The following is a 23,199-nucleotide window of genomic DNA, read 5'->3' as shown; positions in this document are numbered from 1 at the left end:
GTAAATCTAACACAAAGAGATTTTCCCCCTGACTTCTTCCTCCCACCAATTGCCTGGTGAGCTGCAGACTCAATTCCCTGGAGTCCCCACTAAAGAAAAAACTCCAACAAGTCTTAAAAAGAAGGCTTTATATAAAAAAGAAAGAAAAGGACATAAAAATGGTCTCTCTGTATTATGGTGACAAATACAGGGTCATTTGCTTAAAAGAAAAAAATGAATAACCAGCCTTATTCAAAAAGAATACAATTTAAACATTCCAGCAACTACACACATGTAAATACAAAAAAAACCCAATATAAACCTTATTGCCTTACTATTTTTGTACTTACAACTTGGAAACAGAAGATTAGAAAGCTAGAGATAGAAAAATCACTCTCATAGCTGAGAGGGTCAGACCCAAGACAAAGAACAAAGAACTCACACACAAACTTCCCTCCACCCAGATTTGAAAAAGTCTTGTTTCCTGATTGGTCCTCTGGTCAGGTGTTTCAGGTTACTTCTTTCCAGGTGAAAGAGACATTAACCCTTAGCTATCTGTTTATGACAGGTATGTCCCTCCATAAAGAACTCAAACCATTTTAGCACATAACCCTGGATGCCTGCCACCTGTCTCAGGCAAGACAATATCTCGTAATTGACCGTATCTAATGCTGCAGAGAGGTCAAAGAGGGTAAGAAAGGATGTCTGCTCTTTCCACAGACAGGAGGAGATCATTCATCAGTGCCACTAAAGCAGTTTTAGTTCTATGTGCTGGCCTGAATTCAGATTGTACCAAGTTAAGTTTCCTTCAGTAAGATGAGCTTGTGATTGGCCTTTGACTGGCTTCTCTGTGAGCTTGCTTAGCTATGGGAGGCTTGATACTGACAGGTAATTGGCTAGAACCAATATGTCCAGGGAGCTTTTCTTTGGAATTGCTCAGACTACGCATGTATCAAGGAGAAAGGGAAGATTCCTTCCTTGAATGAGGTATTGATTATTTTGGTCTGGTGTGGTACCAGTTGCTCATGATTCTTTCACAGGCTAGGAAAGGCATAGGTCAGATTCACAAGTCTTGTGTCAAGAATCTCTGAGTGTCTAAAGTATCAGAGGGGTAGCCGTGTTAGTCTGGATCTGTAAAAGCAGCAAAGAATCCTGTGGCACCTTATAGACTAACAGACGTTTTGGAGCATGAGCTTTCGTGGGTGAATACCCACTTCCTCAGATGACATCTGAGGAAGTGGGTATTCACCCACGAAAGCTCATGCTCCAAAACGTCTGTTAGTGTATAAGGTGCCACAGGATTCTTTGCTGCTGAGTGTCTAAAACTTCTCTGAGTGAAAATACTGAACTCTGGGGATGCAGGTGAACTGGTGGTTGGTGAGTAGATAGTGCTTATCATCCCCAAATACTTTACAGACTATTACTCAAACGTTTAGGCATCATTTCATCACGGAAATGCAGCAGCTCTCTTAAAAGCACTTAAAAGCCCTGTTAGGGCAGGAAGTTAAGGATTCTGTGTCCCAGTGTTTCCCAAAGTACAGTGGGTGACTTGAGTTTTGTGTGTGTCTGCATCATGAAGGACTAACTAGAGAGTATGGATAGACCCCTTAGTTGGTCTCCAGAGTGTCAGCTCTTATTTAAAAAAAAGTCTCTTAACTATTATGGTTGCAAAGAAAGCCTTGAAAATGTGACTCAGAATATAACCAATACAGGTACATCCTCCTCAGTTTGCAGAGAGCTTGAAACAATAGCTCTGAGGTGAGAACTGCTCTATTCATTTCAATAGATGCTATCTCAGGATGCCAGTGATACTTACAAGTTGACATTGTTAACTATTTCACTGTTCATAGCATGTAAGAAACAAGAGAAAGATCTGAGGGGGATGACAGGACATGGACAACACATAAATTCAGATGGGCAGGCTTCTAACAATACATAGCAGGGTTGCAAGGGTTTGGTGGAGGAATACAGTTGATGTTCGTTTCCCATATGGGAGCTCAGCTTCTAAAAATTTAGGTAACATGGCTCTATCTTACTTCAGGGGAATTCCAGTAAGCACAATGAAAATTCAAATCTGTAATTCAGCCTATCTATACCACTTGAATCCATCTTTAAAACTCTGAGGATGAGTAGACTACTTTTGGTTCCAAACTAAATAGCCAAGGGCTAGTGTGCTTAACTTCAGTCTTCCCTCCCTCAACACTTGCCCAGGCAACCTACCTGCCTCTCATGTCTAAGTTGTCCACACCATTGCTTCCAGTACTTACCAACAGGTGTTCTGTAGTGGTTTCCCAGTGAAATTGTTATGATTAATCATATTTTGAGATCTAGCAGAATTAAAACCCATTGTAGTGTTTATGCGGATCTTTAAGAGTTTGTGCTTAGTGTAATTTATACTGAGAAGCTTTGGTGTTTGGCCTCACTTCTTGGATTCAGCAGATTTGCAAAAAAAAATTATTTTTTTTTTTGAGAAAAGCCCGTTACAGTAAAAAGTGCTTTTGTGAAAAAATAAATAGCTATCCCTTAAACAAGTAGTTTTACACTGGGGAGACTTTTAAACATTAGACTTGGGGAATGGGGGGCTAGCATTGTGTAATGCAACTGGAGCTAGCTAGGAAAGTAAATTTTACTTCTATGAAAATTTTTGAGGGTTTTTTTGTAATTTTGTTTTTGTTTTTTTAAAGTGGGGAGCAGGAGAGATGTCCTGATCAGGATATAATGTCAAAACCATGACAGTTTTTGAAGAAGAAAAATTCTACTGTACTTTGGGAACCTTGGCTGCAAGGCAACCTGCCAGGCAAGCTGTGGAGGAGCTTGGGAGCCAGGGCTCTTGGGCTTTCAGGCTCTCAACAACTAGGCAGACTGCTGTGGAGCCTGGCTCCAGTGCTCCTGGCAGGTGGGCTGGAGGGGAGACAAGTAGGCAAGCTGACAAGAAACTTGCCTGGTTTCATTCAAAAGATTAGTTGAAATCGATAAGTTCCTGCAAAATGTTTCACTTTCAATGATGGAAAGACGTTCTGTCAGAAAATTTCCAACCAGCTCTTAGTGTGGTCTTTCACACATAGGTTCCTTGTTCAAATCAAGCCTTGGGCTGTTAGCAACCCCACCTTTAGAGATTTTTACCAGGTTCTGATTGACATCCATTGATAGGTGGTGGTGTAATACAAGCTTGCACTGCCACACCCTGGATTGTGATTTTTATATGGTTAAATAGAGGATTTCACTTGCCAAAGCAGTCAGTCCCGCACCTTACACAACTATTAAATTCACACTCAAAATTAGAAAATAAATCAAAACATGAGATTAAAAAAAAACAAAACTATTATTCACTTTTCATAAATGTTGGCCACTATCTTTAATTACTTGAGATATGTTTAACCCATGCCTTTTTCTTTCCCAAGCCTCTTTGCACTTTCCACTTATTTAAAAAAAATCTATTGATGTAAAATATTACAAAACTTCATGAATACAACTGTCAATATTCAGCAGGATGTTTTTCATAAAATCTAGACATGTTCCTGCTTATCCTTGAATTGAAATCCTAGTGATGAATTGGCAGCATGACATCTTTTTCCATGGCAAAAGATTTGTCACAAGGCTGTAACATGACTGTGAGGGTAGTCTGTCAGAAGAGGCTCCTGAGTTTCAGGCTTCCTCTTCCACAGTGCTTTCTGTAGTAGCAAAACCCAGAGGAACTGAATTTCAACAAAAAGCAGTGGACTTCAAAATTTGCTGGGGAGTTTTTTGTCCCTCTTAAATGATTTGAAGTTTTTCTGAGACTAATGTTAATTGAACAAAAACTACTAATGTATTCATAATATGTAAAACTCACCAAATCATCTCATAAATACAATCACATATTTCTCTATGGAAATGTACATACAGATACATCACACTGATTGTGTTTTTGTTGTTGTTATATAAACATAGATCCTTTTATATTTGAATTCCTAAAATAAATGTCTAAACTACAGGTACTTGAATTGAACGCCTGTATGTTAGGTGTAGTTAAATTAACACTCTGTCTGCATTTAGATATGAAAAAAATCAATCTCCATCTGATAAAATCTGTTTTGCCCCTCTCAGCAATGCTTGTCTGATCTTTTAAGTTCATCAGAGAGCTCTCACTCGTGACTATTAAAATGCATTCGGGTGTGCTATTGTTCATTATCTTAATCAGGGTGTAAGACTGCAGGCTACAGCCTATTACGTTAAAGATATTCATCAAATAATTCTTTTTATAAAATTCCTAATCTGGAGAAGTTCTGCTCTGTTCTCCTTTGAAGCATCATTGAATTTGAGAAATGCCTGAATTTTATGAAAGACCTTGATCAGTTAAGTAAATTTGCAGAATTTGAACTGTTCAGTCTGTTGTGCCTCAAATCTCAGTGCATTGCAAAAACTGCTTGGTACTAGTGACTAGTTATGTTTTGCCAGACACCCTGTGCCTAGTCTTTCTACCATACTGCACATTACAAAAAATAACATTCCTTGTTGTAAGTTTGATCATATGGTCAAGCAAGTTTTATGAGGACCTTTATCACTTTGTGCATCTGAAGTATATGTAAACAATTTCTTTTTTCTCTTTCTAGGTCCTGGGAACGCCTACAAGGGAACAAATTAGAGAAATGAATCCAAACTACACTGAATTCAAATTCCCTCAGATTAAGGCACATCCATGGACTAAGGTGAGGCTGTCTGAGTTGGATAATGATGATGTGTGGGATAAATATAACATTGCAGAGTTTAAGTCCAGCTCTTGATTTCTGTGCTTGGTTGCTTTCAAACTAACCTGCAACCTATAGTTGAATCAGAACCCAGTAACTGTTTATGTGGGGAAGGAGGAGGAATGTACCTAGGCTCTGCATTGAATTGTCCATGGCTCTGTTTTTTTGTGATTTGCCCATAGATATTTTCCAGCCTGGGTATGTATTTATAACCCATTACAATGCACTTATATTTCATTATAGCACAATTCTTGACCTGTGCAAAGATTCTCCTATAAATAAATACATTCTGTGGAGGTGGGTGATGCACTCTTATGATACAAATACATCATCTCTGAATATAGGAGTGAGACCCACAGTGCAAATCAGTCCTGTTTCCCATCTCGTAAACATAGTGAAGGTCATTAGATTTGGAACCTCAGTAATATGCACTAGTTATTTTTTCTTATATTACTTTTAAAAGATTTTTTTTTTAGTTCAGTTTTTCAAAGGAAGGGAATACTGCTACAAAATATCTCAACAGCAAGTTAGGAAACCCAGCAACACAAATATGATGGCTTTCAAACGCTGAGGAATGAAGTGCATAGATTGGCTTGTGGATGTTCCCTTAGTCCTGTCGGTGACTGGTTCAAAATCATTTTGGACCAAGCCTTTCACAGTGCTAGAGGCATCAAGCAGATGATGTAACCTACTTTAGGTTCTTTGACATTGTGGGCTATGCACATTACTGGAAGTCAAATCAATATTTTGTGATTTCTTCTCAGATGTTCTAAATACATGCTTCCTCTTCCCAACAATCCCTGGGTTGCATTTCCAGATCTTAGTTCTTTATTGCATGTTGGTTCCAAGACTGAGTGATTTATAATACTCAGAGGCTGTTAGGTCAGCAAGCCTCTTTATATTATGTGTTAATAGAAAAAATTCCGTGATAAGTAAAAATTTATGAAACTCCATGAATATTAGCCTTACTTTCATTATTTCAAAATAAATCATGGAAAAAGTTACAAAAATTAGCCTAAGACATTAAAACAGTGAAGTTGTAGTGGAAAATGGTTCCAGTGTTATATCTGGATGACTTGGTGTTGAGGGTAGGCTTTAACTGAATGCAGTATGTAATGGAGCCATAGCCTGTCCTGGTGCCAGAACACATTATAAGTAATCAGGATTGAATATCTAACCTGGTTATACATCTCCTCTACCCCCTGTTGATCCGTGGGTGTCATTTGTTTGCATTTGACTGCCCACTGAACCACAGTAGAGACCTTTTTGTAAAGCTAGAGAAGAATGTAATGTGATCTTCATGCAGAAAGTGAAACTGAGAGTTCCTTCTATTTTTACCTTTTATATGCAAGTGAGTGCTTCTCTGGGCTTCTAAATGGCCACAGGTGAAATCAGGCACGCATAGAGCAATGAGAGGAGCTTGCCAGAAGGTTGAATTTCCTTTTGCATTAGCACATGGGATTGTTTTGGTATTGAGAACTGTGCTTTCAACATAGTGCCTCATTCTCAGATTGTTATACAACAACAAACTCCTCCCAATACCAGATGGTTATTGAACAGCATCTAAATTAATTTATTGGATGGGGGTGGGTGACCACCTGATCACGAGTTTGTTCTTTCCTTGCCATTTAAAGTCTCAAGTAGCAAAAAGACCAGTCTAGAATTACCTTTCTAACAATCCTCTTTCCCTACTCTTTTAAAAACTCTCTTCCTCTAACGTTTTGCCATTCAGCCATGAGAGTTTTCTAAGTGCATGGAGGAAAATATCCACAACTGGATGTTTCCCAACTATTCTTGTGCCATCTCTGATGGGATGGGGGGGGGAAACGGTGCTGCCTGTCTTGCCCTTCAAATTTCCCACCCGATATTTATCTTCATTTTCTTTTAAACTAGAGTTGCAGAAACATTAATTTGTTAAACTGCAATTGTTGTTATTGAGCAGAGGGAAGGAAGGAATGAAAATTAGAAGCATTTGCTGAAATTTTGGTTAAATGACATATGCATGTGTACTGACAACCATTACGGGTGATCGATCTCCAGAACCTTCACCATCAAATACAAACATCTATTACTTGAGCTAATGGAGTAACTTGTTAGCTGGCAGGATTAATAAGTTATGTTCTCTTCTGTGTTGGCTAGCCATGGCAGGGACATGGCATACACTTTACTTTACCACATCTGCATACTAATGAAGGCAGCTAGGGAGTTATAATGTAGAACTCCATTATCTGCATTTTGTTCCTAAGCCATACATTGGCCACTCCTGATGCACATGGATATGCTATTTCATCCCCCTTATCCATAGTATTGTTTCTGTTCATTAGTAGCTGGTAGGTCAAAAGGAGAGCAGCTACTGCTGCTACTTTAGGTATCTATTAGATCTGCTTTCTCAAGTTTTAGAGAACTGCTTTAATATCTGAGAGTCCTGAGTTCAGGTCTCAGCAGGAATATATCCTCGTATTGGCATCCAATTTTAGGCATAAGGCAGGATCCTGAGCTTAAGTTTTATTGCTCTGTACACCGAGTTAGAGCTCACATTACCTGACACAGTGTAGAATGGTCAATACCATTACAATGATGATGTCCATGTACAGAACTGTGGCTGAGGACATATAATATGAAGGATTGTTCATGTGTTCATATTACAGTAGTGGTGTGTGATTCCAGTACAAACTCAGTTTGAAAACAAATCTCTGAGTGATACCAGATTTGGCGCTTCTAGCCTTCTTATTGTTTAGCAGCCTGAAACCTAGTTCAAAGTGTATGTATGTCTAACTCTCCAACATTACTCTGTATAGGCTCAGATAGATGGATACGTTCCCGCTTGCTAGGAGATGGAGACAGGAGACAATTGAACCTTCTGCTGCAAAGGGAACAGATAAGCCTAAATTTGCCTCTCAAGAAAGGGAATGTTCTTCTCTAATATTTATACCACAATCTTTATACTTTTTTGTTCTTGCATATCTCCATTACACTAGATATGTATGCATCTTGTGCACCAGTGCTGTAGAGTTTTCCCTAGCGGTACCAGCAGGGGCAGCCATACCTGCACCCTGCTTTCCTTGTGTTGCAAGTTGAGGGCATAAATGGGTGGAGTCACCCCTCACATCTCGTTGGTCCTGCTTTGAGCAGGGGGTTGGACTAGCTGACCTCCTGAGGTCTCTTCCAATCCTAATCTTCTATGATTCTGTGATCTTTCAGTTCCTTCTTATCTTCAATGGTTGGAGCATGCTGTCAGGTCATTCCTCCTGCAAATGTGCTGTCTTAGTTACATGACATTATACTGTTGTTGTAGCTGTCAGTAGTCAGTGAACTCCGGGCTCCACCTGATACCAGAGGAGCCTACACCAAGGTCCCTGTCTTCAAACCCTGCCCTGGATGTCACAAGCTGATGCCCATGAGAGACCCTCGCTCTCATGGCTTGAAGTGCTTGGGTGAAGGTCACATTAGGGACAGCTGTTTGATTTTGCTGGAGCTTCAGGAATGAGACCAGCTGCTTCCTTGGCACAGACAGCAGAGCCATCAACCACGTTGACAGCAAAACAAAGGCCTATTTCTGTGTCAGCCACTGAAGAGGCCTACGGAGCTGTGAAGGATCTACGGAGCTTCTCAGTATGACCCTCACTGGTCATTCAGCTCCATGGTACCTTGCTGGGGCCATTGCACATGGTGCATTTGTTGGCTTCCATGTAGTAGTCAGCTACAGTGGCAAGTACACCAGGTCATGTGCTGCTTCCCTTGGTCCCAATGCCAGCTCCGAGACCAGCTGTAGCTACTTTGGCTCAGCACACAGTACTGATAACCAGTGAGACCCAGATGTGGTTGCTAGTATTGCAGGCCCATTGTAGATCATGATGACTCTGCCCAGGACTGCTTCACATTGGCCTTTGAAATACTCATGCTTCTCCTCAAGAATCTGATGTGGATTCCTACATCTCTGACTTCTGGGAATCTGGGGCATCCTCCCAGGGATTATTCACATTCTTGGAGTTATCTTGAATAGGTAAAAAGAATGGGAGTACCAGGTCTAGGCACAAGTCCCCCAGCCCCGTCAATAGCCCTAATGGGTACCATGGGGTATGTTTCCAGTGTCTAGATTGTTATCTCTGCTGCATCTCAGAAGTCAGTCAGACGATCCAAAGTCTGTACTGGGCAACCACTACACTACAGAAATATATCCCCAAAAAGGAGAAGTTTCGCCACACAGGCCACTCGATGTTGGTTCCAAGATCCCACGGGGCACTGAGGATCAGAACCGCCCATTACCTGCTTCAGGCAGGTCTTCTACATTGGCAATTCAAGACCAGCCTCAATAAGGTCCAAAAAAAACCTGCCTCTTCTGAACACCTTGTCCTCCTCACCAGGTGAGACCCTGGTACTGGAGACATCTTCTCTAGTATTGGATGATTTTAAGTTCTACCAAGAACTCTTGAAAAGGATGGCTGTGTCCCCGGGAATATAAACAGAGCTTTCAGAGAAAAATCCCACAATTTTACACCTGGTTGTAGCAGGGGAAATTGCTCTCCTAATAAATGAGGCAGTTCTTCTTCAAGTGCACACATTACAAGCTGGATACCATCTGCAGTTTGTTTCGCACCCCCCCTCCCGCCCCCCTCCTCCGTCCCTCTTCAGGGACCCCTCTCACGAGCAACTCCTTATTCAGGAGGTGCGAACGCTCCTCGCCAAAGGAGCCATAGAGGAGGTTCCGGAGGCCCAGCGGGGCAAGGGGTTTTACTCCCATTACTTTCTGATCCCCAAAGCCAAGGGAGGCCTCAGGCCTATCCTCGACCCTCGCAAACTCAACAGATACGTCGTGAAGTTGAAGTTCCGTATGGTATCCTTGGGGACCATTATCCCGTCCTTGGATCCTGGAGACTGGTACGTCGCCCTCGACATGCAAGACGCGTATTTTCATGTAGCCATCTTCCCGCCACACAGACGGTTTCCTCAGTTTGTGATCAACTGCTGCCACTATCAGTTCGCGGTCCTTCCGTTCGGCCTCTCCACAGCCCCGAGGGTGTTCACCAAATGTATGGCTGTAGTCGTCGCTCACCCCCGTCGCAGCCGCATACATGTATTTCCATACCTCGATGACTGGCTGATTCGGGGGTCATCAGAGGCGCAGGTCCTCAGCCATGTCTGCCTGGTCAGCAGTCTCTTCGAGAACTTGGGCCTTATCCTCAATATAGAAAAGTCAACGCTAATCCCCACTCAGAGGATAGAGTTCATCGGTGCACTTCTGGACTCGACTCTGGCCAGAGCCGCTCTTCCTCTAGCAAGGTTCCAGACCTTGACGGCCATTATACTACGGCTGCAGTCAGCACCCTTGACCTCTATACGTACGTGCCTAACTCTATTGGGCCACATGGCGGCTTGCACGTTTGTCACGCAGTATGCATGGCTGCGCATGAGGCCCCTCCAGTCCTGGCTCATCAGTCAGTACTGTCCGGTCCGGCACCTTTTGGACGCGATTGTTACCATTCCCCAGGACGTATTAGGTTCCCTGAGGTGGTGGCTGGACCAGTCCGTGGTATGTGCCGGGTTACCGTTCCATCCACCCCAGCCTTCGGTGTCCCTGACAACAGACGCCTCAGATCTAGGTTGGGGGGCCCATCTCGGAACCCTACGGACACAAGGTCGGTGGTCACCTCACGAATTAGCCCTCCACATCAACGTACGGGAACTGAGGGCAGTCCGCCTTGCTTGCCAAACATTCCATCTTCAACTTCAGGGTCGTTATGTCTCGGTATTCACCGACAACACAACGACCATGTATTACATCAACAAGCAGGGCGGCACGAGGTCCTCTGCCCTGTGTCAGGAGACCGTGAGGCTTTGGGACTTCTGCATAGCCCACTCCATTCACCTCATCGCCTCCTACCTTCCCGGGGTTCGGAACACGCTGGCGGATCATCTGAGCAGATCCTTTCTTTCCCACTAGTGTTCCCTTCGCCCGGACGTTGCCCTTTCGTTCTTCCAGAGGTGGAGATGTCCCCGGATGGACCTCTTCGCGTCCCGAGGGAACAGGAAGTGCCAGATGTTCTGCTCCTTTCAAGGCCGGGAACCAGGTTCGATAGCAGATGCCTTCCTTATCCCCTGGACGACGCATCTGTTCTACGCATTCCCTCCGTTCCCACTCGTCATGATAGCTCCAGCGTGGCCCAGGCAGCATTGGTACTCCGAGTTGCTAGACCTGTCTCTGGCCGACCCTGTCCCCCTGCCCCTTCACCTGGACCTGATCACTCAGGACCAGAGCAGGCTACGTCACCCAGACCTACAGTTCCTGCACCTCACGGCGTGGCTCCTGAGTGGCTGACCCGGTCCGAGCTCTGTTGCTCTACCCCAGTGCGGCAGGTGCTCCTGGGCAGCAGGAAGCCTTCTACCAGAGCGACTTATTCAGCGAAATGGAAGCGCTTCACCCGCTGGTGTGTGGAACAGTCTCCTCCCCGCTCAGGTCTCTATTGCCATTATCCTGGACAACATCGGTCCCTTAAGGAACAGGGCCTGGCGATATCATCTCTTCGGGTTCATCTGGCGGCCATGTCCACTTTTCACCCGGGGGAGGATGGCCGATCGGTGTTCTCTCACCCTATGGTGACGAGATTCCTTAAGGGATTGGAGCGTCTATACCCCCAAGTTCGACACCCTACCCCTACCTGGGACCTGAACCTAGTTCTCACCCGGCTCATGTCCCCTCCATTTGAGCCATTAGCGACTTGCTCCCTGCTCTATCTCTCCTGGAAGACTGCCTTCCTGGTGGCCATCACCTCAGCCAGGAGGGTGTCAGAGCTCCGGGCTCTCACCATAGATCCCCCCTATACGGTGTTCCACAGGGGCAAGGTCCAGCTGAGACCACACCCAACCTTTCTCCCCAAGGTGGTCTCAGCCTTTCGTGTCAACCAGGACATCTTTCTCCCTGTATTTTTCCCAAAACCCCACTCCTCCCGCAGGGAACAACAGCTCCACTCGTTGGACGTCCGTCGAGCGCTTGCGTTTTATATAGATAGGACCAAGCCATTCCGCAGAACCCCCCAACTCTTTGTGGTGGTAGCAGAACGGGCCAAGGGGTTACCTGTTTCCTCTCAAAGAATCTCCTCGTGGGTAACGTCCTGTATCCGAGCCTGTTATGACTTGGCTCGTACTCCTCCGGGTCACATGACTGCGCACTCTACCAGGGCACAAGCATCATCGATGGCTTTCTTCGCCCACATGCCCATCCAAGAGATCTGTAGGGCAGCGATCTGGTCCTCCGTTCATACTTTCGCTTCCCATTATGCCCTGATCCAGCAGTCCAGAGATGATGCGGCCTTCGGCTCCGCAGTGCTACACGCCGTGACTTCTCACTCCGAACCCACTGCCTGGGTAAGGCTTGGGATTCACCTAATTGGAATGGATATGAGCAATCACTCGAAGAAGAAAAGACAGTTACTCACCTTTGTAACTCTTGTTCTTCGAGATGTGTTGCTCATATCCATTCCACACCCACCCTCCTTCCCCACTGTCGGAGTAGCCGGCAAGAAGGAACTGAGGAGCGGGCAGGCCGGCAGGGGTATATATCACGCACCATGCCAGCGCCACTCTAGGGGGCGACCTGCCGGCCCACCGGAGTTGCTAGGATAAAAATCTTCCGACGAACGTGCACACGCGGCGCGCACACCTAACTGGATATGAGCAACACATCTCGAAGAACAACAGCTACAAAGGTGAGTAACCGTCTTTTACGCAGCCTATACAAACTTTATGGCAAGCCCCCTCATGCTAGTGGCAAAGCGCACGGAACACAAGAACCAAGTTCCATTGCAGGAATACAAACAGTTTTACCCACACCCCTCAGTAGAGTCCCTGATAGTGGCAGGAGTAAATGTGAGATGCTGCCAAACAAAAGCAAGTCCTAAAGAAAAAGATATAAAGAAATTGGGAATTTTTGCTAGAAATGTGGGTTAGTCAACTGTGAGGTTACAACTATGTATAGCAAACCATTAAACCCTTTTTGCCTATTATGATTATTTAAATTGGGATGCTATGTCCAGATTCCTCAGTTAGCTGCCCAAGGACACGAGGGGCGAGTTTAAATCTTTCCTGATGGAAGGTCGACTGATTGCAGAGTCCACTCTGGAGGCCTCCCTGGATGCAGCAGACTCAGCTCAGCTGCCAGAGTCATGGCAACGGCAGTAACAATGTACCACTCCTCATGACTCCAGTCATCAGGGATTCCTGTAGAAGTACAACTTGTCAATCTCGAGCGCATTTTCTCTTCCCCTGTGATGAAGACCTGCTCTATGCTTATCCTCCAGTGCTACTGGTTCCCAAAATAATTCTCTAGTTGAAGCAAGAGTGAGGCCAAATGTTACTCATTGTGCCAGCCTAGGCAAGGTAGGCATGGTACTTGGACCTATACAAGTTGCCTATCAAGGAGCCTTAATCCTCCCCTGCCCCCCCCTCCCCCAACCCTAACTTTAGTCAAGGACCTGATATCACTGAATCATGAGCAGGTGTTGCCCTGGAACTCTCAGTCACTACACCTCATGGTCTAGTTCTTCAGGTAGCTAAACCCAGAGGAGGCACACTGTTTAGAAATAGAGCATAATGTCTTACTTAATAGTAGAAAACCATCCACCAGAGCTGCTTACCTTAGTAAGTGGAAGGGTTTCTCTACCTGGGTGGCTAGTGACAATGTGTCTCATACACAATCAGGGATTCAAGAGATTTAGGAGCGTTACACCTAAAAGAGTCAGGTTTGTAAGTCAGCTCCGTCAAAGTGCACCTTGCTGCAATATCAGTGTTTCGTGCCCAGGTAGGACTGTATTATGTAAGGGTATGTCTAAACTGGCAGAATTATGATGCCGGCAGTTACAGTGTTGCTCAGAGAGTGCTGAAGGGAAGCCACTTGTTGTGTATTCCCACTGTCAGCTGCCTGTGCAATAGTGTGTTCACACTTGTGGCACTTGCAGCGATATTCAGAGCAGTGCACTCTGGGCAGCTATCCCACGGAGCATCTCTTTCTTTTCTGCCGCTAAGAGTTGTGGGAAGGTGGAGGGGGTCGCAGGGCATCCTAGGTCCTGTCCCAGTGACCCGTGACGCATTGCTTTGCATCCCAGCAATCCCTGTGCTTCCATCCACATTTGGCGCCATCTTTCAACAGTTTGTGTACTGTGCACTATGCCTCTTCAGTCTGCAGGAATGAATCATGCACTGTTGACTAGTATGCTGCTAGCTCTAACACGTCACGGGTGGCAATGGAGTTATTCCTTAAACTACAAGGGCAAGAGGAATGCGACATTGATCTCACCACGCGTAGTAGCTGTGATACAAGATTGCTTGTGGCATTCACGGAAGTGCTGACCAGAGTGGAACCCCGCATTTGGGCTCGGAAAACAAGCACTGACTGATGGGATTGCATTGTGACGTACATTTGGGATGACGAGCAGTGGCTGGAGAACTTTCAGATGAGGAAAGCCACATTCATGGGACTGTGTGATGAGATTGCCTCAGCTCTGAGGTACGAGGACATGAGATTGAGAGCTGCCCTGCTGCTTAAGAAGCGCGTGGCTATTGCAGTATGGAAGCTGGCTACTCCAGACTGCTACCGATCCATTGCTAACCAGTTTGCGATGGGAAAGTCGACCGTTGGACTCATGTTGATGGAACTCTGCAGGGCCGTTCATCACATCCTGCTCCAAAAGACCATGACTCTGGGCAACCTGCGTGACATTGTGGATGGCTTTGCACAAATGGGCTTCCCTAACTGTGGAGGGGCCACAGATGGCGCACACAATCCAATTCTGACACCAGACCACTAGCCACCAAGTAGGTTAATCGCAAGGGGTATTTCTCAGTGGTTCTCCAGGCGCTTGTGGATCACCGTGAGTGTTTCACAGACATTAACGCAGGCTGGTCCGGAAAGGCGCATGAGGCACACGTCTTTCAGGACACTGGCCTGTTCAGGAAACTGCAATCACGGACTTCCTTCTCAGATAGAAGATCGCAGTAGGGGAAGTCAAAATGCCAATTGTGATCCTGGGAGACCCTGCCTAACCCTTAATGCCGTGGCTTATGAAGCCATACACAGGGCACCTTGACAGCAGCAAGGAGCAGTTCAACAACAGGCAGAGCAAGTGCAGAATGACTGTTGAGTGTGCTTTTGGCTTTTTAAAGGCCCACTGGCACTGCCTGTAAGGGAGGCTGGATCTGGCCGATGACAATATTCCTATGCTTAGAGCCGCATGCTGTAAACTCCATAATATTTCTGAAGAGAAGAGTGAAAGCATCACTTGGGGCTAGACTGCTGAGGCTCAGTGCCTGGAGGCTGATTTTGAAGAGCCAGAGATAAGAGCTATTAGAGAGGCGCAGCGTGAGGCCGTAAGGATCAGGGATGCCTTGCGGCAACAATTTGAAACTGAAAGCCACTAATTTATTGCTATGCTTGGGAGTGCAGTGCTTGCAGTGCTAGGAGGTGATTATGATTGGTAGAGATGATGCACTATGAAGGTTTAAGAAAATTGCCCGTTGCTTTTCAGGGCTCTGTTTGCTTTCAATTAATAGAATAAATACTGCTTTCAAACCAACACAATTATTTTATTAAAAGACAACAGGAAGAGAGAGACAAACAAAAAACACATCAGCACTGAGGGAAATGGGAGAAGGAAGGGTCCCAGGAGTAGGTGGGATCCTGGAAGGGTTAAAGATTTGTGTATGTCCAGGTATCATGTCCAGCTGCCTTCTTTGGAGTACAGTGCAGCGGGTACTGTACTTCAGCCGAGCTAAACTGCAGAGGGACGGGTGTTGAGTGCAATGGGTACTGGGAGTTCGCAGTGCTGAATTGTGACAGGGGAGGAGTGGAATGCCGTGGGTACAGACTGGAGCCAGGAGGTTGATAAGAGTGTGTTGGCAGTGTGTGGGGGGGGGGGGCGTATGGGAAAGAATTTTGCGACAGCAGCTGCAGGGGAGGGCAGATGCGGATCTGCTTGGTTTGCAGTGCTAGTATCATCTGGAGCATGTCCACTTGGCACTCCATAATGTTTAAGAGCACTCTGTGGCTTTGTTCTGGTGTGCCGCGTTCTCCTTTCAGCCCCTCTTCTCACTGTCCCACCACTCCTTCACTTCTTGTTTTTCTGCCTCAGAGTGCATCATGGCCTCATGCAGAAAGTCCTCCTTAGTTCTTCGTGACCGCTTTCTAATTCTGTGCAGCTGTTCAGCCAGCGATAACAAGGAAGGAGGCTGGGATCCGAAGGTCATATCTGTGAAATGCAACATTTTTACAGAAGCAGTATTGTTTGCAACACCCAGAACACTGATTCAGTGATTTAAAACACAGCCAATATTCACATATCTGTCACTAACTGGCTGAGCCCAGGCAAGGTGGTGGGTTTTTTTACAGCGCTGCAACTGCTCAGTTTCTGCGCACTAAGTGGCTTGGCAGTGTGTACATCTCGGGAGTTAAAACGCAGAAAGTTGCTTTATTGCACAGAAACTTGCCAGTGTAGACAAGCCTTACCTTCTATCAGGTTCCTTAAAGGCCTAGGAAGATTGTTCCTATCTATCAGCGACCCTACTCCAGGGTGGGATTTGAACGTAGTGCTATTAGTTCTTATGGGTTCCCCAGCGTGAACCTTTAGCCTGTGGCTCATTTTTACTCCTCTCAGCAAAGGTGGCCTTTCTGATAGCCATCACCTCTGTGAGGAGAGTAGGGGAGCTACATGCCCTGGTGACAGATCCTCTATATGCTATCTTCTATGAGAACAAGGTACAGCTTAGGCCACATCCTAAATTTCTTTTCAAAATAGTATCTGATTTCCACTTCAACTAATCAGTATATTTACTCTGAGCACTGGCTTTTTATCTGGATAGAGCCTAGCCCTTTGGATCTCTTTTGGAGGATGAATGAGCAGGCGTCACAACAGTGCAATGACTTCCAAGTGCATCACCAGCTGTATTGTTATGTGCTACAAGATCAAGGACATACCTCCTGAAAATTTCTTTGCAATCGACCAGAGCGCACACAGTTTCTACAGCATTTGTAGGAAACGTCTCCATCATAGACATCTGCAGAGTAGACACATGGGTCTTCAGTCTACACTTCTGCAGGATGTTCTGCAGTTACTGCTACATCAAGGAAAGAAGTGAAGCAGGGAAAGCAGTTCTGCAGTCTCTCTTCTGATGAGACTTCTAGCCCCACCTCCATTGGAAACTGCTTGTAAATCACCTAGTGTAATGGACAAACTGAAGCACTCCCATAAAAAAATGTTGCTCATCTCTTGTAACTGTTGTTCTTTGAAATGTGTTGCATATGTTCATTATAAGATTCACCCTCCCTTCTCACTGAATTAGTCCATCATCTCAAAGCCTGATATAAAGGAACAGAAGGAGGGGTCAGTCAGCTCTACCCATTTGTCCTTGGCTTGTAGCATAAGGGACGTCATTGCACAGGCCCGGGTGACGCAAGGAAAGACTCTCTGGCACCAGAGCAGAAGACACCTGCACACACCTAGCACAGTGGACATGTGTAACACATCTCAAAGAACAACAGTTACAAGAAGTGAGTAACCATTTTTTGTGAGGAGCCAGAGATTTTCAATTCCTTCCCTGTTTGCCTGTTTCATAATGCAGGAATTTTTAACACAGGGACTTAAACATCCACTTTAACACCATTGGCTTATTTTCAGAAGAATGTGCAACAGTCTGTATTCAAGAAGATGAATCCTTCTACTTATCTATCTAATTCTGCAAGGTCAGTTCAGTACTGTGTTTCAACCACAATTACTCTGAATTCCTTGAGCCTCCTCCCATGTGTGACTGACCACATTTGAACGTGTTTCTCTTGCATTCATTAAGCTTCATCTGTACAATTGTGAGACTCAGAAGCCAAAAAGGGTGAGATCAAATCTAAGCCTTTCCAAAACAGGGCTTCTCAAGCCTAAATTCTGGGGTTAGGTTTTCCATAAATTATGGGGGGTCTGAAAGCATCCCTATTCAATTGGCATTACTTATCATAGCCCCTTTACAGGTGGCCTTGACCCTGGCCTTACTCAAATACTGCATTCTGAGTTCTTGGGGACTCAATCCTTTGCCCCTTTGAAGAAGCCACAGCATTCTCGGTACCTTGCTGCTGTTTCTAGGATTCAGTGCCTTTCTTCAGCCCACACTCTTCAGTTGTGTGAGAGGAACGGGATCTGTCTAACTGTAATTCTATGGCTACAATGTAATTTAGGGCTTTTCTTCATGGGAAAAACTATTGACGTTACTATACCAGTATAATTACACCGCTGTAGTTATGACATAAGCTAAACCAAAGAAAAACCACTGTTACTCCAAATAGGAGTGTTCACACAGGAAGTTATACTGTATAGCCAGAGTAGTATAATTATAACAGTGTAGTAATGCTGGGAAATGTCTCCAGGTAGACAAACCCTTAGGCTGTTCAGGGGGGAAAGAATCTTCCTTCCTACAAGAACTTTCTGTCTGAAGCTGGAGGACTTGTCTTCTCTATTTTCAGGATGTCTCCAGTCATATTTCCCAATACAGCCCTCTATAACAAAATTAGTATGGGCAGAGTCATCTACTTTTATTTACATTGATTTAATTTGAAGCACTTATCTTTGGCTCTGTCTACCTTTACAGCAATTAATTGTCAAGTTACCAAAATACACACTTGGCTGCCTATGAAGAACCAAAATAATTCTCACCTACAAAACTAATCTTGCATCAGACCTCCAGCCTTCAGCCTCTAGCCTTCAGCCTAAGCTTTTCCAAAAGCGAGGGGATGGGGAGGGGAGGAGGTTACAACCTGCCCAGAAAATCAGCAAGTCCGGGCTGTGATGGACTAAGGAGGGTTTCATATTCTTAAATTGTGAACATCCAGCAACAAATTACAGAAGAAACTACTTCATGTGCTTTTCTGAAGGCCAGTGCTTGATTCCTTCTTTCTGTAATAGCTGCCTTGAGTATCACAAAAAGAACTATGAAGACAACTTTGGAATGAGGTGTAGTCCCCAGTGAAACAATGGCAGAAAGAAAAGTGACAGTCCTGTAGAGTTCATGTGTGTCCCTCCAGGCAATGATACATGCTATGTATTCTTTTTGCACTTTTTCTTTGAGTGCTTGCTCATATAGATTCCAGTTAGGTGTGTGCACAGTTTGCCGGAAGGTTTTTCCCCTAGCAGCACCTGTCGGATCGGCTCTGGAGTCGAGCTTTCATGGCACCACATATACGGTCTTGCTGACCTGCCGCCTCTCCAGTTCCTTCTTACCGTCAGTGTTGGCCAGTGGAGTGTTTCGTGTCTCATCTTCAACAAGTGATCCTCTAGCATATTTTCTGTAAATAGTTAAAGTTTTTAAAAATTGTTGTAGTTAGACAGACACCTGGACTTGGGGTACTGGGGGGTGTTTCCCTCCCCCGCTTCACCATCCCTCTCCTGGGCCAGGGGCATGCCTCGGACCCAGGGGTTTAAGCCATGTGGGGTTTGCCAAAAGCCTATGCCAAAGGGTGACCCACACTTGGCTTGGGGGAGTCCCAGCAGGTGCCAGATCTGTAGGAGCTTTTGCCCCCTCAGGAGGACGGAAAAGGACCACAGACTAAAGTTGCTGCTAATGGAAAGCAGCTCTCCGCCATCAGTCTGAGTCAAGACTCATGGATGCAGCACTGGGCTCCTCTGTGTTGGTGTGCAGCACTCCAGCTTCGGTCCGGGAGACTCCAAGGAAGGAGTCTGGTGTTAGAGACCCTCAGCACCAGCATTCCCCGGCACAGAGCACGGCACAGGATCAGTTTCGGCACCACTCAGTCTTCTGTCTCAAAGACGAAGCACATAAAGACTGATAGAAGGCGCTCCCCTTCCCGTGCACAGGAATGTGAACCCAAGGGAGGGGGACCAGTGCAAGACCCCACCTCCCTCCAACTCAACAGCCGGCACCATTGACTCTGGGCCCCTGGGAGGACTGTAGAGTTTGGTGCCACCAGAGGAGACTCAGGTGGAGGATTTGGACCTCCCTTCCATACCCGAGACTCGGGGCCGGCGCTACCATTTAGACAGCATAGGCAATCACCTAGGGCGCCAGAATAATTGATGGGCGCCTTTTTGCAGGAGAGGGCGGCAGGTGGCTCCAGTGGAGCTGCCGCAGTGGTGCCTGCGGAGGGTCCACTGGTCCCACGACTCCAGTGGAGCTGCCGCAGTGGTGCCTGCGGACGGTCGGCTGCTCGCGCGGCTCCGGTGGACCTCCTGCAGGCACCACTGCGGCAGCTCCACCGGAGCAGTGTGACCAGCACGCGGGGTGGCAAAATTGCCGTCCGCCTAGGGCACTCAAACCCCTAGCGCCGGTCTTGCCGAGACTTGTGAGGCTTCATGGGACCTGATAACGTTTTGAGACATCCCCACTCTCCAGACCATGGTGTCACAGCACCGATCCTGAGTCCCCAAATGACTCAGAGGCCACTGGTGAAGTCCAGGGGCAAGCAGGCTATGACTTAGCAATGATCTACATCGCCCCGGCACCAACAAGCATGGTGCCACTATGGTCCCTGCGCGCGGACTCATCGGAGTCCGCATCAGACACTGACTCGTGTCATGGAGAAGCTGACACCGTAGCCGCCGGCACTCCCAGTCAAAGGGGATGATCTAAACTTTTTCCCCGGTACTGTGGCCACCACAATGGTAGGTACCAGCTCAGATGCCGACCCAGTGGCCCTTCTGGACCCCATGGGCTTGCTAACAGTCTCAGAGATCCGCCTTAGTATGCTTCTTTTTGGTCACATCTGAGAGAAGGACTGCGTTCAGAGCCAGAAATTTCTACCAGGCATCAGTCACTGCTGCCACCACCAGCACCATGACTGGTGATGTGCCGGGCACTGAAAACACACCCAGCACCATGGCTACACTCAGTACCATGGACGGTGCTGCTACTGTGACCGGTACCGGGGCTGGCACAAAAATAGAATCCAACTTGGGTGTGGAGCCGCAGCTTTTTGAGCTGGATGGGCAGGAGGGCCCCTCCCATATTCCGGGATCCTCATCATCATCTCCAATGAGACAGTGGTAGGAACATCCTCGGGGTCTCCCCTTCCGAACCGCAGAGCCCACCTTGAACTTCTAAGGTTGGTCACCTAGAACCTCAGGGTTCAGATGGAGGAGGTCACTGAGGTGTCAGAACCAATGGTAGACATTTTATCCCCAGCAGGACCCAGCAGGGTGGCCCTTCCCCTGATAAAGACCATTCAGGAGAACACAAAAATCTGTGACAGATACCATCCTCTCTGGCTCCTACAGCTAAGAGAGTCGAGAGAAAGTACTTTGTGCCCTCCAAGGGCGATGGATGCTTGTTTATCCAGCTGCCGGACTTGGTAGTGGTGACTGTTAATGCAAGGGAAAGGCAAGGGCAGCAAGGACTTACCCGTCGAGCTTAGGAAGGAAAGAAGCTGGATCTTTTTGGGAGGAAGATATGCTCCATTGGAGGGCTCCAGATTCGAATGGCTAACCAGCAGGCGATCCTTAGCCAACCTAACTTCAAGTCATGGGTTGCAATATCCAAATTCTCAGACCTTGTCCCACCAGATAAGCTGGAATTCTCAGCTCTCATGGACGAGGGCAAGATGGCCGCCCAGACATCACTACAAGGGGCATTAGACTTAGCGGATTCTGCAACATGGACAATGTCTTTGGGCATCGCAATGCACCGTTGCTCATGGCTGCAGGCCTTGGGCCTCCCTCGGGAGGTCCAACAGACAATTCAGTACCTACCGTTCGAGAGAGTCACATTATTTTCGGAGAAAACGGACTGAAGACTCCACAGTCTGAAAGACTCCCAATTCACTGTAAGATTGCTGGCTCTGCACACACCTGCCACCCGGTGTAGACAATCTAGGCCTCAACCCATGACACAACTATACCAGGAACAGTTTAGGCAGGACCAGAACTGTAGGCATCCCAAAAACCAGAACCACTGTTGTTTGGGGACTGGGGTTGGCGTCATCCAGGTAGCCACCAAGCCCTAGGCAGACGTTTTGAGGATGCGCCCAAGGGAATTATACCAACCTCTCAACTGGATCCTTCTTTCCTGTTTTCAGAACATCTATCCCATTTCTACCGAGCATGGTCTCAAATCACCTCAAATCATTGGGTCCTCTGCATGGTAGAGATGGGATAGTCTCTCCAATTTTCCTCTCCCACCCCTCTTCCCCATCTCTCTTCAGAGACCCCTCTCACGAGCAACTTCTGATCCAGGAGGTACAAACCCTCCTATTGGCAGGGGTTGTGGAGGAGGTTCTGCCAGAGCTCAGGGGAAAGGGGTTTTATTCCTGGTATTTCCTAATATTGAAAGTAAAAGGGAGCCTCAGACCCATCTTGGACCTGCGCAACTCAACAGGTTCATGAGGAAACTAAAGTTTTGAATGGTCTCTCTGACCACACATCAGCACAAAAAGTTTGACAGATTAATTTCTGTTGGTGAAGATCTGGATATCTTTGAATTAGTGTCTTAAAACTGTTGTGTGAGGATATTCTGACAAAATTTAGACCCGTTTGGCTGGGGGGAGGGGTGGGACGGGACACTTCAGCATGTAAGAACCTTGCCCTTGAAAACAGCTATACTATAAATGTTGGACTATTTTCAGATGCAAGTGACTTTTCAGGTTTCCTCTGTTCAGTAATACCTAGGGATGCAAGACCTACATCCCCTGCTGTCTCTGAACAGCATAAATGGTGATGGTGTTGAGTCTCTGACTGGATCCTTCTGCTATCCATTTTTAAGTTGTGAAATGGGAGCATTTCTTTGTACTATATACCTTCTAGATCAGAGTTTGGCAACCTTTCAGAAGTGGGTGTGCCGAGTTTTCATTTATTTGCTCTGATTTAAGGTTTCAGGTGCCAGTAATACATTTTAACGTTTTTAGAAGGTCTCTTTCTATTAGTCTATAATATATAACTAAACTATTGTTGTATGTAAAGTAAATAAGGTTTTAAAAATGTTTAAGAAGCTTCATTTAAAATTAAATTAAAATGCAGAGTCCCCCGGATCGGTGGCCAGGACTCGGGTAGTGTGAGTGCCACTGAAAAATCAGCTTGTGTGGCGCCATCGGCACCCGTGCCATAAGTTGCCTACCCCTGTTCTAGATGCTACCTCCATATCTCCTTCTAATGGGTCAGTTGAAATTCTTATGATTCTGAGCATTCTGATTCAGTTTAGGAGTTGTTTCCAATACATTTCGTAATCTCCAAATGTGACCCTGCACAAGGCCTCTTTAGTCATGTATCTGTCTAGATGTTGTCTAGCCTCTTCTCCAGATGATTGGCTCATCCATGGGAACCTGCAGTCAACTATGTTGGATCTTCTCAGATATCATAGATGGATGGTGAATGGCGAGCAGAATGCCTTTAACGTTGCTTCATTTGTTGCAGTAGCTGAGAATCTTCCTTGATCAATTTCAGGAGCAAAATTTCTCATGGCATGTGCCACTGTAAACTGAAATCAGAAGCAGAACTTCAAAACTTTTCTGAATCAAAGCTCT

At 46.0% G+C, this 23,199-nt stretch overlaps 1 protein-coding gene across 6 annotated transcripts in view; it reads left to right on the top strand.

The window, feature by feature from the left end:
- The window catches only part of GSK3B (glycogen synthase kinase 3 beta), a 254,631-nt gene that overhangs the window by 199,571 nt on the left and 31,861 nt on the right, over positions 1 to 23,199 (top strand). For all 6 annotated transcript variants that reach the window (XM_030534161.1, XM_030534143.1, XM_030534132.1 and 3 more), the window contains one exon: positions 4,572 to 4,667. In XM_030534161.1, coding sequence (XP_030390021.1) covers positions 4,572 to 4,667 — 96 coding nt within the window. The remainder of the gene's footprint in view (positions 1 to 4,571; positions 4,668 to 23,199) is intronic.

Source organism: Gopherus evgoodei, chromosome 1 (assembly GCF_007399415.2).
Source record: "Gopherus evgoodei ecotype Sinaloan lineage chromosome 1, rGopEvg1_v1.p, whole genome shotgun sequence".
NCBI classification, from domain to species: domain Eukaryota; kingdom Metazoa; phylum Chordata; order Testudines; family Testudinidae; genus Gopherus; species Gopherus evgoodei.
The sequence above is the reverse complement of the archived record's forward strand: the minus strand, read 5'-3'. Positions and strand labels throughout refer to the sequence as shown.